The following is an 18,000-nucleotide window of genomic DNA, read 5'->3' as shown; positions in this document are numbered from 1 at the left end:
TGTATTACCCAGAAAAGCTATGCCAGGCGGCATAGCGAGGATGCAATGGAGGTAAAAAGGATGCCTTCGTTCCTGTGCCTTCACTGCAAATAGGTAGGCTCAATGATGAGCCCTCACCACTGTTTGGTTGGATTCAGCCAGATCTTTCCTCCACTTGCAGTTGCGTCCAGCTTGTTTCCTCACCCTAAGCTCTGGAGTATACCAGGGAGCCCAATGGGCTCCATGAAGCAGGAGGAGCAGCTATGGGGCAATTGCATCAATGGTTTGAGCCATTCAGATGTTCCAGAGGTCAGGCAGGACTTCAACAGGAGCACAAGTCATATTAGCCAGAAAATCCCCCAGAGCCGCCTGGAAGCCCACTCGGTCCATCAGCCTCCAAGGGCAAACCATCCTCATGCAGAGGGGGAAAGATGCTGAAAGCCTAAAACTCAACAGGAAGTGATCTGACCATGACCAGAGATTGGTTTCAATGCTCCCTACTTTCAGATCACCCTCTTCCAGCACAGTTGAGAAAACAAGGTCCAGGGCTTCCGGAGGCGGCGCGAAGGGTAATGGCTGCCCTTTCCTAATCGGGAAGGGAGCTCCGCACGAGAAAGGGTCGTCCGCTACGGCGCAGCGGAGACCCAAAACGGAAAACCGCAGGCAGCAGAAGCCTGCGGTCCTGGGACCCGGCGGGCGCCAGTAGCGGCCCCCAAAACGTTGAAGGAACCCCGTAAGGGGCTCCGGATCGCGGAGGAGGCTGCGGCGCTGTGGGTCGTTCCGCAATCGGCGGAGTGAAGCCGCGTAGCTGTTGCCAGTGAGCGCTGACCTTTCTTCCTGAAATTTGTGCCCTGAAAACAACAACCCGTGAGTAAATAACTGACTGTATGCAATTTGGAACTTTAAAACATTAAATTTGGCTGAAAGCGGAGTGACGAAAAACAGGAAGTCCGTCTTCCGCTCCCGTTGAACTTGAACGCAAAGAGCTGGAGGAGTGGAGGCAAAGAGAGACCTTTTAAACTATTTGATCTGAGCACCCATTGAACTTTATTCTAAGTGGAATATTAATCTTATGTGCTGGACTTTATGAATTTTAACTACACGGGGATATCTTTCTTCTCTTGGAGCTACATTTTAACTAAAAACCCCAGGCGCTGGAGCTGCCTGAGAAACTGAGCTGTCAGCTTGCAGTTTGCAGTTTGGATACTTTGAATCTGAACTTTGAAACAATCTGAGAGAGTTTGAACTTGCTACTTTGAGGCATTTGGATTACCAGTTTGCACCATCAGAAACACTGTTGCTGTACTAAACTCCAACTCTGCTGAAAAATTTCTTTTTTATTGAAGGTTCTTGGACTTAGAAACCTGACTTTATTTCAACTGAAATTGATTTCTTCCTTGAAATATTTTAAACTCCCCCTAGAGGAATTGGGACTTATAACAGTGACTTTTATTTTACTTTCCTTTTCCCGGCCCTCTGTTGACTGTTACCATCTGGGCCACTGCTTTCTCATGGGAACAACTCAGCCTGACCTTGACTTTTAGATAACTTTGGAATGAGTGGTACAAGAAGGAGAGGAAGAACTAAACAAACAACTTTGACAACTTTAACCGCAGCCTCGCAGGCACGTAGATCATCTGTGCCTACTTTGCCTTCTGAGGTGGAAGCTGTCTCTCTGCCACGGGCAGGGGAGGGAGAAACTGAGGAATTACAACTGGAAGATATGGCCTCAGGGGCAAGCACTGCTATTTTAGAGAAAATTTTTGAAAAATTAGAATCTTTGGACAAGAAAGTAGAATCTTTGGACAAGAAAGCCGATGAGCAAACATATAAAATTGAGCAGAACACAGAATGTTTAAATAAATTATCTGGACAAGTTGCACAGAATACTCAAGCAATTGGAGAATTGAAGGAGGCTGCAGGGGAAAATCGGAAATTGGCTGTAGACACCAGCCAAAAACTTGAAAATTTAGAACAAGAGGTAAGACCACTCTGCAAACAAGTAGGTGAACACCAGACCTATCTGTCTATGCTTGAACTGCGGAACAGGGAGAGCAATTTAAGGATAAGAGCAATACCAGAAGTGGAAGAAGGCAACCTAGCTGAGTTTTTGACCAAAGAATTCTCCAAATTTTGGAGCTTAGAGGAAAAGGATTTTAAAATTGTTTCGGCTTTCAGGCTCGGAAGACTTTTAAAGAAAGAGAAGCCCAGAGACTGTTTGATAATATTGAGGTCAAAGGAGGAAAGGGATAAGATTTTGGGCCTACACTACGGAAAGTCACTGGACATTTTGGACAAAAGAATTGAGATCTACAAGGATATTTCTAAACAACTGCTAGATCTTAGATCTAACTATTTGGAGTTGACAAGATTACTAAGGAAGAATTCAATCATCTTTAGGTGGGAATTTCCTCAAGGATTATCTTTTACCTTTAGAGGGAAGAAGATCAAAATCAGAACACTGGAAGATAGAGATAAATTTCTGAACGTATACGGAGAGGACCTTCACAAAGGAATTGACCAACTTCCAGGGCCTGAAACACCAGAGGTACCTGCACCCTTGGACCCTGGAAACCAGAGGCCTTCCTCCTGGGTATTGTCGGCCAGAAGGTGTTAAAGAAGGATCGAACATTTTTCATGTATGCAACAACGGCAGCAAGGATTCTTATCGCAAAAAACTGGAAAACTCAAGATCTACCCACACTGGAAGAGTGGCAGATGCAGCTGATGGACTATATGCAACTGGCCGAGATGACCGGCAGAATCCGTGATCTGGGAGAAGAGAAGATGGAGGAAGACTGGGAGAAATTCAAAATGTATTTACAAAAACATTGTAATTTGGTTGAATCTTAAGAAGGATGCTGGATTATAAAAAACTGCTCACCACTAAATTAGATTTAAATTTGATGATAAGTGAGACTAAAGAAAATATAAAATTTTTTGGAAGAAGTGCTAGATTATATTTGAATGAATGGACATGAGATTGAAAACAAGTTGATAATTTGTGTGGAAAATTTTTTAACGATGCAAATGGGAGCGGGAGACGTGAGGGAGTCCAAAGAAGTGATGAAATTGTTATGACAGAAATAAGATTGTTTATTATGTGTGCATTTATATTTAAAAACCTTAATAAATATTTATTAAAAAAAAAAGAGAAAACAAGGTCCAGAGTGTGGCCTGCCAGAGTGTGTTGGACCGGTGGCATGTTGAGACAGCCCCATGGTCGTCATGGCAGCCATGAAGTCCTGAGCCACCCCAGAGCCACTCGCTTCAGCATGGATGTTAGTCCCCCAAAACCAGCAGTCTGGGAGTCCTCAACACCACCTCTGAGCCCAGCTCTGTAAGCTTAGGCAAGGAGAAAGCTGAGCGGGAAGCAAGACAGCAGAATCCCTAATCTGTCCTGATTGCCCAATGCCAGGAACACACACTTTAGATCCCCCAACTGTACAGATAGCAGGGAGAAGGAGAGGGAGAGAATTTCTGTAGAAAAAAAGCAACTTCCCCTACTCCCCCCTCAAGTCTGCCCTGATGCTAACCTGAGTACCCAGATGGGCACAGTTCGGTGAGATCAACTCCAACCTGCTCATCCACCCAAGTCTCAGTGATACAAACCAGATCAACCTCCTCATCCAAAATCAAACTGTGGATGAGTGAGGTCTTACTCAGTTGACCTGCCAGCCCCATGAGTTGCCATAGATGCCAGTTTTCTCATACCTCTTTTAGCTTTGAAATTGTCAAGCAGAGGCTAGGCAGCACACTTCAGATGGATATAGTTGCTGTCCCATAGACGTAAGCACCCTTCTTCATTTTAAATAAGATTTGAAGACCCAATAAGCATAAACTGATACACCAGCCTTCTTATTCACAAAGCAGTTGATTTGAGAATATGTCTTCTAAGCAGACAAAATTAAATTAAGTTCACAGAAGAAAGAAAAAGTAGGGAACCAATATTTTGGACCCAACCAAAACCCAACTATTGTTACTATTGGAGATTATGAAATACATTCACACTAAATGGAAAACAGCTTTTCTAAAATGTTACCCAACAAGCGAAGAGATAAATTTGCAGAAGCAGCAATTTTAATGTAACTTTCATATGTGATATTTGCAAGTAGTGTGATTTACAATCATGACAAACCAAAGCGCTTCAGAGGCATGGATTACTGTAGTGGGGACATAAAAGCTGGGAAAATAAAGTACCACAAAATGTATCTGTAGATGAGCGATTACTTTTCTGTCAAATATGCTCCTTGGGGTAAAAAGTATTAGTATTTATTAAGCATTAGTTTGTTACGTGTCATACAAAACTCAGCAGCAGATGACAGACTCAGAGGGGCTACAATTTAAGGCTCGACTAGGGACTACATTACAGTACAATGAAGTTGGAGATTGATAATTACTTAGGATGCAGGTTTGCAAAGGCAGCAGATTTTTTTAGGCAGTAGTTTAAAGAAGAGGATGGGAGATCAAACTCTACTGCTGATTGCTTGGGACTCTCTTTTTCTGTAAACTAAACATCACCTGTCTCACTTTCTGTATTACACTGCTTTATCCAAACAGAGTGAATCTGTCAAGTTTCTAAAACTGCAAACAAGAGGGTCCACCACACAACATTGGCTTGTTTTCAACAGACAGCACTTTGTGGCTTATTCCCCTTGCCTTGAATAAACTTAATGTAAACATTAAACACTATGAACTTCAATTACCAAATAGGAAGGGCCCTGTTTGATATGCTGGAGAGCCATTCCAAATCACAGCTAGATAGACCAACAAACTAATGTGGTATAAAGCAGCTTCCTATGCTCCTGTTTTGAGAGCTTCATGTAGCACCAAACTTATGGTCATAGTGCAGGCTGCCCAATGATGCTCAGTTTGCATTTGGCATCTGAGCAACAACTGTGCCTTTATAAGCAATTGCAGAGTTAGTACAAAAGGGGATCCCATCCCATCTTGCAGATCCCACGTGAATGCAGGCTGACTCCTCCCTCTGCTGGGCCTAGACAATGGGTCACATGCACTGGGACACATGGCACCAGTACAATGATTTCCTTTGCCCAATGTTCTCCCACACTTAAAATTTTCTGCTGTCCCCGGGGACATTCCAGGGACAGATTGGTGAATCCGGGGACTGTCTACCCTACAAGACTCTACCCTACAAGACTCTACCCTACAAGAAAGTCTAGCAGCACCAACTACCAGGCTCCAACCTTAAGAACAACTTCTATTTAGGATGCAAATTGGCTTCAAATGTATTATAAACTTGAGCTATGCAGAAATCCAAACAAATATCCTGCTTTGCCATAGATAGTCATTAGCTTCTGATAGTGACGCAGATGCAGTTGCTGGGATGGGATTTCAGCACCATCTTTTTTTGGGGGGGGGGGAGGGTTGGGGTAAACTTTTTCAGAATCTGCAGGATCCTGTCCTCCTCACTTAGTTCCTCAGGCTTCCTCTTCACCACCTACTTCTCATCACTCCCTTTCTTCCACTCCTCCTCCCACAAACGGGCAATTGCAGGAAAATACCCAACACTTTGTGGCTTATTCCCCTTGCCTTGAATAAACTTATTCTGTCAATGCTGAATGGAGTCTTTGTCAAAGAAATCCAATTAGAAACTAAGAAATCAATCCAGCTTTTTGGTAATTTGCACCATCTGCTCTTATTGTACTTGCTGCTGAAGTTTTTGTTGTTTTTCTACTGGGTTTGTTTACAGGTTATTGAAATTGCTTTATTGAACAGGCTTTATTGACATGTGGTTATTGTTTTTGTTTGTTTGTTTATGTAATGCCTCTTTGGCACCTGATGAAGACCTTTTAAAAACTATAGTCTAGGGCTCTCAGATTCAACCATAAGGGAGTCAATGTAAGAAGGGTTAGGACTAACCTGTGGTTGATTTTGCCCTAGTGACAAGACTTAGCATTTTGGCCATTTTTTAAATTCTCAAGCCTGAGGTATAAGGCATTTCCTATTTTGAGAGATTTGTCTGTATTTTTATGAGCTGATTATGCAAGATTTAAAAATATATGGAAACTGATCAAATTTCAACAAAAAAATGTAGATAATTCTTACCTACAGACAGAAATTGTTTACTTAACAATGCAAGTGCTTCAAGAACACCATTATAAATCATGAAATCACTAGCAGGAAATCATAGGCTTTGTGAATACAAGAAGTCAAACCACTGTCCATATTTGCTTTTTAAAGGCAGGCTGGAATGGCAGAAATGAAAGCCCTATTCAAATGCACTAAAAGTGTGCTGGATCAATGTCTGCTTGGGAGTGTGCATGTGTGAATGCTGCCTTTCCCCAATGTGCTGATAGGTTCTTTATCCACAGAGCCAAATCCACAGGGATTCCCTGGGTTGGTTCTACACATGTTTAGGCAATATTGTTTTATTTATTCAAAATATTTTTATCTTGCCGTTCTGTCTACTGAAGGAATTTGAGGTGGTTCACAAAAAATAAAATGTAACAAAACACACAAAACTAAATTAGCAGAGGCACAGGTCAAAAACAATGTCCACAAAATAAGAATGGGTCCGCCACTTGGCATTATGGCACCAAAAACAGGCACGGAGGGAACCAGGTGCAAAAACTTCTAGAGCTCCAGTGCTACTTTTGACAGGACTCTCAAGCCCAGCTTGAGTATAGGCCCAAACAATTAACTGCTGAGAGAAACATGCAGTCAATTAAAGCTGCCCCCCCCTAGCTGTTTTCCTACAAAATTAAAGTTTACTGGCAGCAAATATGGACAATTTCCCAAGATTGATTAAAAAAACAACTGTTTGCAGATGGGCAACAACTTTTACATATAGCAGAAGAGTTGTACTATGATGTTAGTTCTGTGAAGTACATTTAAGGTACATAAACCATTAGGGGGTATTCCTTTAACTTAGAAAACTAAAAGGATCGTATCAGTATTTGCAAATCACAAAGACCTATCAGTAACTGGTTAAGATTAGGCAGAGGCTGACTTAACGGGAATGAAAGATGCATTCGCTTTGCCTAGTTTATAACAGAAAAACATTTCCGGAGCCATCAAACTTAGCTTTCTCAATCTTCATCAGGTGCCCTTCAAACATTTTGAACTATAACTTTATCGGCCCCAGTCAGCATGGCCAATGACTGAGGATAATGGGAGCTGTAGTCCAGAACATCTGAAGGGCACCTTGTTGGCTAACTGACTTACATACAGTATTCCATTTCAGATCACAACATTTCATGCTCATATGAAACTCAGTCATTCTAGTACACTTTCTTTTTCTTATAAATTTATCCCCGGAGGTGAATTAGAGGTAACAAGATATGTGGAGCAATTCCAGAGAAAAGGTTAAGAAGCTATCCTTCCATTCAGGGAAGAGCCCCTTCTGTGAGGAAGGGGATTGGTAACCTGTAGTGTAGAGTTTCTGCAAAGGGAAGGTAGAGGGAGGTGATTTTGCTGATTCGGCGCCACTTCTCTGCAGTACCTTCCCATGGTTCAGGAGGTTCAACAATGCTCTGGAACACTTTTTGGGGGTACTAAAAACAACTTGAGTTGTGCCAACCAATTTTTACTCCAGGGGATATTTGCCACAGAATAAAACAGGTTCATGAAATCAAACATTTAATATAGGAAAGCTTTAACTCTCCTGTATAGCCAAGCTGGAAAAAGATTACATAAATGTTAAAATGACACCACTGAAGTACCAAAGGGATAATGGACTTTTATTAATTGACCAACATTCAGATTGTAATACTATTTTTATCCACCCCCCCGTCAAACGGTCTTGGTACATGATCCAAGCACTAAATACAAATGTATTTTTCATATTTCTCTGAAATACTCTATTTATTAGGGGAATGGGAGATTGTCATGGTTAAGAATATGATGGCAAGGAAAACTCTAGAAATGGATAACAGGATAATAGAACATTCTACCTATATTTATAATGTGTAGCTGCTATAAGGTGTAAAAACTGCTTGCAAAGTGTATACAAAGAAGCCCTGGTTGACAGAGTCAAGTTCTTTGATAATCAGTAACTCCAGAAGATTTTTTTTTTAAAAAAATCAACAACAATTATTTCCCCATTCCCCCTTTAAATTATAACAATTGAAGGGACACAGTTGTACAAATCAAATTTTAAAATGATTCTGATTGAACTCGTCATGTCATCTAAGTAGCCATAGCATTACCATACAGAAAGGTAGAATGGGTTTGTTTGTTTGTAGGAAACCAAAGGGCTTCTATTAAATAATAAGAGCAAAGTGGGGGCTTAAAGTTCCAACCCAGTATGCTATGCACTACTTACCTTCAAAAGTCAAATAAAACTTTCCTCTGTCAAACCAGACGAGGGAAGGCTGTTCATTCTCTGTATGGCCAGGAGTTGAAGCGGGATGGGAAAGGTTAAGGAGAAGGGAGAGAGAAGGACATAAGTGTAAGTCACAGAAGCAGGTTATTAATCTCACTACAGGGGAGGAAGAGGCGCTGTGAGCTGTTAACGTGCAAGGGGGAGTAGAAGGGAGTTTAAAACAATTTTCTTGTTTTCTTTTAGGAAACAGAAAGCAAAAAAAAAAAAAAAAAAAAAAGGTAAAAAAATGGCAAGCTATGGAATCCTAAATGGAGATAATTTTTGCCCACTGGATTGCTGCCTACGTGTTTGTGCATGGAGGGTGTGAGAAGTGTTCTGTTGCTGCAACAGAATATTAGTATGTTGGGTTTTTTTTGCTGTACTAGCTTTGGGCGGAATTTGTCACACAAGGCCTTGTCTCCATTTTAAAGATGCTGTTGTAATGTTGGAAGATGCCTCTGGGTATGAAAACAACATCTGAAAATGTAGCACTAAACTTTATTACATGAACCTGTCTTGAAGAAAAAGGTTGGTAAGGGAAAAACATGGCAATGATTCTGGCACTCACATGCTCTTGAGATAAGCATGCATTATAATTCTGAACGTATGTTGCATGGATCTTCAGTATGGGTGGGCTTCCAAAGGCGGCATTAATCTCTGGTTTGACAGTTTCCCCTAAAAGTGCTAAATTTGGATTAACTAACTACTGGGCAGGATTTCTGGAATGTTGGTTAAGTGCATGATTTTATTGAACCGTATTATTTGATAAAATTCCAAACTGAACCAATAAATTAACATTTAAAGCTACCCTTCTCTCTCTCCTAGTCAAAAATTACCAGTTACTTTGACTCACAATATTTTAAAGAGCCCAGGGTACATGTAAAACAAACTAAAAACACCTAAGGAAATACTACTGCTGAAGCTAAGCACATCTGGCCTTGTAAAATGAAGGAAGAGCTGGGTTGACAGAATATACATATGGGAAAGACCTGCTCTTGAGTGGTAGCATTATACATTACATAAAAAAGAACCACAAGTCAAAAATCTATCACCTCTCCAAAACTCTTGCCATTGGGAAACTGGCATGCTATATGCTGCATTTCTGAGTTTGGCATGAGTTCCTCTCTTTTACATATAAGTACAGTATATATTTGTATGCACTTGACACTCATGGTGGTGAGGGTGGCAGTGAAGGAAGCATTCAGATGGCAATGGCTAGGATTTTAAATCCAGATTTCTTGAAACCACTCTGCTAGTACAGTACCTGCAGGAGTTTCACAATGCCTTTCAAACGTGAGCAGTTTGTCAACATAAGCATCATCTTCTGAAACCCATGAGCAAAAGAAATGTAAAAGAAAAACAATGAAAACACAAATTCCAAATGAAAATCAAGTAGCTGTTTATCAACCAAACCACAAACATTACAATGAAAAAAAGATCATAGACATAGAAATGGTGGACACATCTCTTTTTATTATCAAAATCATATGCAACAACCACCACAAGAACCCAAAAACAAATACAAAAAAAGACAAATAGTAAATGAAATAATTTTGTGTCATATTTCCTCAGACAAACTCTCCATATATGGGATAACCTTTAGAGACTGAAAGAGCTACACACAGGGAAGCCAAAAAGGCTGAGAAATTGTGCTTCTTATGAGCTACTTAGGCCATAAGCGTAGGGACGCTTACTGGGAGTAAGTCATTTTGAACTCAATAAGGCTTACTTCTAAGTAGATGTGTATCTTGTGTACCTTACTCTTCATGTAGAATTTTATAATGAGTGTCCAAACCCTTCCATGTCTTAAATCAGGAGTAGTCAGTTTAGGAGTGCTGAAGAAACTCTAATTGCTGAAGTGTGACTGTAGCCCAGGGATGGAGGACCTGTGTTCTCTGGATGTTGCTGGACTACAACTTCCACCATTTCTGACTGTTGACCATGCTGGCTAGGGCTGATGGGAGCTGGAGGCCAGCAACATCTGGAGGGCATCATGTTGACTACTCTTGTCTTAGATCCACAGAATTTAAAAGGGGCTACTGCAACAAGGAAAAGTTCCCTACACTCAAAGCATACCTGGCAAAGGGTCATTTACTCCTGCTAAAATCCTCTAAAAAAACCAATTGTGTTCCACTGTCCAACCATTCCTACAATCAAGTGGTATTTCCCAATGCTGAACTCAAATGGAGTTTGCTATAACTGGGACCCATTGCTTCTTGCTAATGGCCTCCCATATTTTTTTACTCTGCTAACCTGTTCAAGTCTAATAGTATCACTGTAACCCATAATCATTGTTCTCTGAAACAGGGAAAAATACAAAGGCCAGATCTTTAGAACAATTTTTTGAATCCCATGGTTTAGGATATGAACCAAGGACTCAAACTAGCCCTGGCTCAATAGGTCTGAAATTGCATTAGAACTTGAGCTCTGTGTGCCCCACAGGAATTGCTATTCCCTCTCCATGGTAAAGGCCTGCCATGCTTTTGCCTTGAGCTGGAAGCTTTTTACATGCCAAGCCATTCAGCATATTAAGCATAATTTACTGCATTATTTGTCATGGGCCACAAGAGCAGATTGGCACAATCCAGTCTCATCCAACACATGATCTGACAATTGCCTATTTGGGACAGGTGGAGCTTTCTCTGTTGCCAATAAACATGCATTCCTATTTTCAAGGAGTAGATGAAAAAATTCTCATTATTTTGTTCCAGAAGCCAATAAATTCTGGAAGCTACCTATATATTCTCACAATATGGAAAACTAAAGGGAGATTTTTAAAATTAAGGTACCTGTGGGGAATACGGTCCTTCCCTCCGTCCCTACTCAGGGAGAGCATTGAGGAGAACACAGAATTTGAGCATTTAACAAAGATTTCCTTTTATTTTACTACAGTGAATACAATTCTCCCCACAGAGACACAGACACCCAACAATATCAAAGGACAAAACAAGTTGATCTAATATTAATGTAAAATTGTGTCTGTGTTTAACACATTCAAGAAAACACTCCAGAAATAGTTTGTCTTGTCTAAGAGTATGACTATTTCCTTGGCTATCTCTAGAAGCGAATCCTAATTTCAGATTTCTAAAAAAAAGGGATGCATAAACCAAGCAGCCCCTTTTTATAAGCTGCGAAAGTGAACAGGCTTGCACATAGCATTAAACCAAACAATGGCTTAGCATGAATGTATGAGCTCCTAGAAAGGAGCTTGCAGCTGCTTTGCTGCTCCCTGGTCTTTTTTGCTAATGTGCTATGCTGAGCTAAACCAAGTTTAAGCTTAGCATGTCTTCTGCGCCTGGACTTAAGATCAGGCTGTCTCCAGACTAGCTATGAGCTGTAACCAAGGGTTAGTTGTGGTTAGTCTAGGGACCATAACCATGATGCCCAGGTTTGAACAATGTGCTAAGCTTTGGCTTAGATCAGGGTTATGTGGCAGCAAAAAGAACTCAGGAACAGCAAAGCAGCTGCAAGCTCCTCTCTGGGAACCCATGTACTCACACTAAGCCTTGATTTAGCTTTGCGTGGCAAGCAAATCAGGCCAGTCAGTGGGAAGTCTAACTATAGTGCTCATGTCAAGACCTTCATATTGCCAGCATAAAGAATGCTCAGGCTAGTCCCTATGAACAAATCCACAATAACTAAAAATAGCTGGGATGTACAATACAAACCAGGAACTCCTTATTAGCAATTTCAGCTGTTTTCTCAATCGTTTTGTATTAAAGCTTCTCTTCACCCCAACAAGGGTGGTGAAATCTCCAAGGCCATCTGTAAAAAAGGCCACTTAGATGATTTTAATAAAATGCCTGATTACTCAATCAACTTAAATGTAACAGCAATTTCTCTAAAAATCATATATGGCGAATGAATCATGTTCATGTCAAGACTATGAATCAAAGGCCTACTCGTGTTCTTGAATGGTTAGTCAAAAGCATGTGGCCTTCAAAGCTTGTAACGTTTTAAGTGTGCTGCCACCTAAAACTTGGACTATGTACTACCCTATCACAACTGCACATTCACATTGCTTCTAAAGTTTAGGTTAAATATAAGGCTTTGGGGGTAATCTATAGCACTTTTAAACAGTTGTGTTTGAAAGATGTCCTTGGCTATTGAGTAACTGGTTCCTTCCATCCACTGAAAAAAAAACTTAAAGAATATCTGCTGGAGCTCATAAGCACAGGCTTTTAGAAAGATTATATAAAGCCTTTCTTTTCAGGCAACCCTTGTTTGATACTGCTTTGATGGCTATTTTAATGGTTGTTTATATTTGAACTGTCATCAGATTTTTCCAATATTGTATTTACAAGTTGGATGTACTGGCAGCTTTAGAAAAGACATGTAACTTTACAATAGGCATAATATAAATATTATGTTTTAAAATAAATAAATGTTTCGACATTTTTTGTAGTTACCACATCTATGAATATCAATCTGAAGGCTATCTAGATTTGTGGAATCATGTTGAATAACAACAGAATAATCCTGACTCTAATTCACCTTGACTTTCACAATTGTTATCCTAAAATCAAACAGAAACCAGCAATGGTCTCTATGGATCATTGGTTATTTCTTTTAAAAGCAACAAAATTTATCTAGAGGAACTTCCATTAATGAAAATGTCCATAGTGACAGAGTCATCATGTTCATGCTTATATAGGGGGGAAATTATTATTTCAACAGAAAATTGTGTTTTCCTCCCCATCACCTGTTTTACCTGCACAAAACCTAGGCTAACGTTTCAACTTAAAAGTAGCCCTTTTCACAAATCAGTTGGGCTTGATTCCATTGGAACCTTATGTTCTGAAACACAGTTACTGATAAGAACACACAACAGTGTGTCATAAAAACTACTGATCGACATCAGTTTCAGACAATTTACACCACCCCATGGAACATAATACTTCACATACAAGGAGTTGAGCCACTGATGACACAGCCTCTTAGTTGATAATACGATATTGTTAGTTAGGTATTTGAAATGCTATTCAGTACTTTGACTGATGTGCATTTATATCACCCTGGTCATTGCACTGACCAACAGCAAGCAGAAACAAAGGACATACCGGTAGGTACGAAAAGGGAAACATGAAGTCAGAAAATTGCATTAAGCACTCTCCCCCACACACTTCCATTTCACACACAATAGGCAGAAAGAAACAAGAGTGAACGGTTTTTCAAAAAGACAAACTAAAGCTGAAAGCACTTCAAACCAGGTTCAGCATTTAACAAATTATCACTGGAGGCTTGAATATATGCCCCAGTTGACAGCATCTTCATTTTCTAATAAGCAAAACAAGTATGTATGAATTACTATGACTGAGTGAAGACTAAACACCACTAGTATGGGAAGTCAGTAGTATGCTCAATGGCTATTACTCAAATGAAGACAAAATATATCCATTTCAGCTCATTCAGATTTTTGATTTTTTTCCCCTTTCTTGGAATATCCAATTTGTTGCCATTCTGAGTTCATTCAGAATAGTCAGAAAGACAATTTGAACAGCAGCTCAAGTGCCTGTTCTCATCTACACAGATTAGAAAATGCTTGATAAAAAAATTGAGGTTAAGAGGCACACAGCAGGAACACTACAGAAAGAAAGTTTAGACTAATAGCAGAACGGGTCCAAAGGGATGTAAAAGAAGGGAAAACCAATAAAAGAAAACAACCTGGCATACAATGAGAACTGAAGGTGACAGAGATGGTCTGTAGAAGAGCAGAAGCGTTGATGAAAAGAGACGCAGGTCAGAAAGGAAAACCAGGAGTCTGCAGCACAAAAGAACTATAGCAGAGAGAAGAAGGTGGTTTTAAGGTGTAAAGAAGATGAAGAGTATTGTAAATGAAATAAAGAATGACAAAGAGAATTCAAATATATGTTTGTCTGAGAAGGAAGTGGAGCAGGGAGCAGAAAGGAAGACCAGAGAATGAAGCAAAAAATGAAAAGCATCAACATCCAGGTGTTGCCAGCCACAGAACATTTATCACTTTTGACAAGTGTAATCTAACCTCAGCTTAAGAAGAAAAAAACACATTTTCAGTACAACTTTCCATATTTTCAAATTTCTATGAAACTGGATTTGAAAAAGTTTAGAACTTTTTGAAATTTTTCATGTGTACCGTTTCTGCAATCCAAGAAGCAAATACAATTGGTTTGTAACATTACTTTTTAATAATATCTGGTTCTAGAGTATACTTTCTGCTCCTGCTATCCTTTCCTATTTCTCCTTACTAAGATAAACTTTGTGTTAAACTTTATTCATTTTTATTGCATTTATCTAGTTTTGCTACAGCTAACTAATCTAACAATGATTTATATTATTGCCAAATTGCGAGACAGTACTGTAAAACATTTTGTATCTATAGTGGTCAGAATTCAAAGGGAAACATGACTGTTCCACATCTCCACTGGCTTCTAAGAGACTTCCAGGAAATGCTGCATTGAATCCTAAACTACTGTTTAGAGTTTCCCTCCTCCAATTCAAAAAGCAGTTTGGTTTGTAGGCAGAATAACTTTTCAGCATAGAAAACCTGCCAGCAGATGAGCTCCATTCTTTCCACTTTTCTGATCTCCCCTTGGAAAGTCTCCTACACCCAATGAAAACTGCTTCGTCATCTTAGCGGAATTTAGGACATTATTGGGGGAAGGCACAGTTTAGGGAATAAAGGGAGCCTATGCATCCCTTCAGGTCCCTGCTATTTTATACACAAATATACATTGCAGTTGCAGCAGTCTACAGTTAATCAAGAGTGCAATTCTCATTTACATTAAAAAGTGCTTTAACATAACATGACCATGACAACGAAAACAAAGGAAAATATAAACCAAATAAAGGGTTTCAGAAATTAAAATATTCAAGCCATTCCACTCATGGAAACTATTCTTCAAACAAAGAAAAGCTTTTCGTTACCAATTGTTGGAGTAGTAGCTGCACTCAAGGAATTGGTGGACGATATGGAAGAGGTGCTTTCAGCACGTGCTAAAGGTGCTATCGGAGGAGGGCTGGAAGAGTGAACCGGAGGGCTAAAAGGTCTGGACTGTAGACAAACACAAACAAGATTAAAGATACACACAGTGCATTCCTGAACATGAACTCAAGCAAGAATACTCACAACTGCACAACTGCTATCTTCTAAGGCCCCTGGAACACCCAGAATTAATCCATTCACACTGAGTGGATTTACAGATCCATTGATTTCTCAGCTGCTATTTATTTTTTACTAGCCCAATTGTGTAGCCAAAAGTTTTACTGAGTTCTCTAATGCACGTGATCTATATTTGTAGTGCAGATGAGAAACATGCTGCAGAATGTAACGTTTGGGGAATGCATCTGAAACTGCAAAAACTATGGTGCACAAGAAACAGTTCACAGGTGCAAAATTAAACAATGGTCCACAATAAAATCACTGGGTTGTTTCACTAATGGAATCCACAATGATGGATTACTTTTCATACAGAGTTGTTCCAAACACTACACTCTTTCTTATATAGCAAGGATGGCTACATAGGAACAGATATGAAAAGAGCATGTGGATGGTCATGGATGGTCATGGTAAATGAGTTTCTTTCACTTTGTGAATGTGTACTTGGAATTCATAGTTGGCTGTGACTTCCCAAGATTGTGTTTATACATAGTGGAAAGTATATGCACATCTGTCACATGACAGGAACAAATATGTACACTTTTTCTGACAAAGAAGTGCTTTTCATGTCAGAATAGTAAAAATTGAAGCATCCCTTTGGTGTGCTTATGTATGTACAAGTCCAAGTGTTTCAGAAAATGTGAAAAGATACATGTCATCACTAGTGTCAGACAATTTCAATTTAACTGGGGCATAGCAGCTTTCTTGACCTTTCTTGACATTTTAGAGATGTTCTTGCTAAAGCAAATGCATATTCCTACACAGGTGTAATAATTCTGACTTGTTTGTGGCATGACCAACAAAACTAGCCTGCAATTTCAAATGTGGACTTTCCATAATAATCTGCCTATTTACCGTCATCAACAGAGATTATTCCATTCTCTTGGTTTCAAATAATGGAGGAAATCAGACACTAGTTAGGGACATGGCAGAAGTCATTTGTTTATTAAGAATTCTTTGTTCATCTCTATTTGTCTGTACGACGGTGAGCTGAAGTTATGTTGTCTCAATTTAATTAGTAATTTTGAAGAAGCTAAACCTACCACATCAACTCCAGGCTTCCCTGGAGGCAATTTTGGACGAGATGGGGGTCTAGGTGGAGGAGGCGGGGGAGTAGGGCTGCTGCAGGATGCCAACGGGGTTGCAGGTCGAGCAGGAGATGATGAACCTGAAATAAACGCACACTATAAATATGGTGTTGAGCTGTCCTTACTGTAGTTCTTACCCACCTTTATAAAAAAAACCAACACATAGCAGACCATCAAGCAAACATTTGCCCAAACAGCTTTTGACTTAGGCTGGCAGCTGTTGCATAACAAGACAATTCATATATGTAGATGGGAATTGGATAAGATCAGAAAGTTGTGAAGTCACAATAAAACAGAAAAGCTTATTTTCCTGCTATTATGCCAATGGAAGTTTCACATGCTCTTGGCAATGACGATATTGTGACTACAGTTAACACACTGCTCCTACATAAACTTCTTTAACTTACATGAGGAAGCAGCACTTGGTGAAGTGAACCCACTTTAGATGAAAAAGTGATGTCTAAAAATACCAAAAGATTGAAGTTTTTTGGGGGTATTCCTGAAACTTACCCATTCCTTATTATGCTCTTGCAATAAAAGCATAATGTGTTCTTGTTATGCAAACGTAAGTGGTGCTGCAACAGAACGCAATGATGTAACAATAGAATACCCATTTATTCTTAGGGAACAATGGTGTACAAAGAGACAAGCCTTGCACAATTATTTTCATGTGATTGTAACTGTAAGATGCTAGCAAATAAGAGAATAGCTAAGAACACTAGAATAGTGAAAAGACTGATGTTACAACGACTTGGAATAAAATGCAGATATTTAAGAAATTGAAAAATAATCTCTCTTCCAAAGTGTATAATGGTTTTTTCATATCATCATTGATGACTACTGAACAACAAAGGAGGTTAAACTACAAAAGGGAAGGTTATTTAAATGGCAGTTTAATAGTTATTGATACGTATCAAAACACAGTTCAGCAATTCCATAGCAACTTATATAATTTACTATGCCAAAATAGGATAAATGTTTTCTAAACTTAAGAGTAGGAGATAACAATAGAAAACGACTGAATAAGAGCCCAGGTTACCTTCAGTGGCATCTAAGCTACAACAGCGCTGCTCCTTTGCACCTGCTTGGAAACATCAAAAGTCTGCTGTCACAGGAGGAATTCCTGCTGTGTCTTCTTCCCATTCTAGCATTATTCTTCCTGGAAGTTGGAATAATAGTAGCATGGGAAGGACTCACAGCACGGGCTCCTTGTACATACTGTGCACATATGACAGATGTTACTGAGTGACACAGGAAGGAGCTATGCTGCCGTGGCTCTCATGCTGCTAAAGGTAGCAAACCCCCTCCCCATTAACACCCCTTCTTTATTGGGCCATTCTGGTGTGTGACATTTTGTACATGTCCCTCCTTCCTCCCAAGGTTAAAATGGCAGGTATTTGTGAACTGTAAAAGGCAAAGCCATATTCCAAATAGAAAAAGGAAGGGGAATATATTCCACATTCAACAGACCT

The 18,000-nt window shown here is 39.7% G+C and overlaps 1 protein-coding gene across 16 annotated transcripts in view; it reads right to left on the bottom strand.

The window, feature by feature from the left end:
- Positions 1-18,000, bottom strand: part of SGIP1 (SH3GL interacting endocytic adaptor 1) — a 148,360-nt gene that overhangs the window by 37,428 nt on the left and 92,932 nt on the right. For 12 of the 16 annotated variants that reach the window (XM_081867166.1, XM_081867168.1, XM_081867167.1 and 9 more), the window contains 4 exons: positions 16,484-16,608; positions 15,209-15,335; positions 9,570-9,629; positions 8,267-8,326 (listed from right to left, as the gene is read on the bottom strand). In XM_081867166.1, the coding sequence (XP_081723292.1) occupies positions 8,267-8,326; positions 9,570-9,629; positions 15,209-15,335; positions 16,484-16,608 (372 nt within the window). The remainder of the gene's footprint in view (positions 1-8,266; positions 8,327-9,569; positions 9,630-15,208; positions 15,336-16,483; positions 16,609-18,000) is intronic. The other 4 variants (XM_081867163.1, XM_081867160.1, XM_081867156.1 and 1 more) reach the window with 2 other exon arrangements.

The sequence above is a fragment of the Podarcis erhardii genome (assembly GCF_964252035.2).
Source record: "Podarcis erhardii genome assembly, chromosome: 6".
Lineage (NCBI taxonomy): Eukaryota > Metazoa > Chordata > Lepidosauria > Squamata > Lacertidae > Podarcis > Podarcis erhardii.
This window is presented reverse-complemented; position numbering and strand designations above follow the sequence as displayed.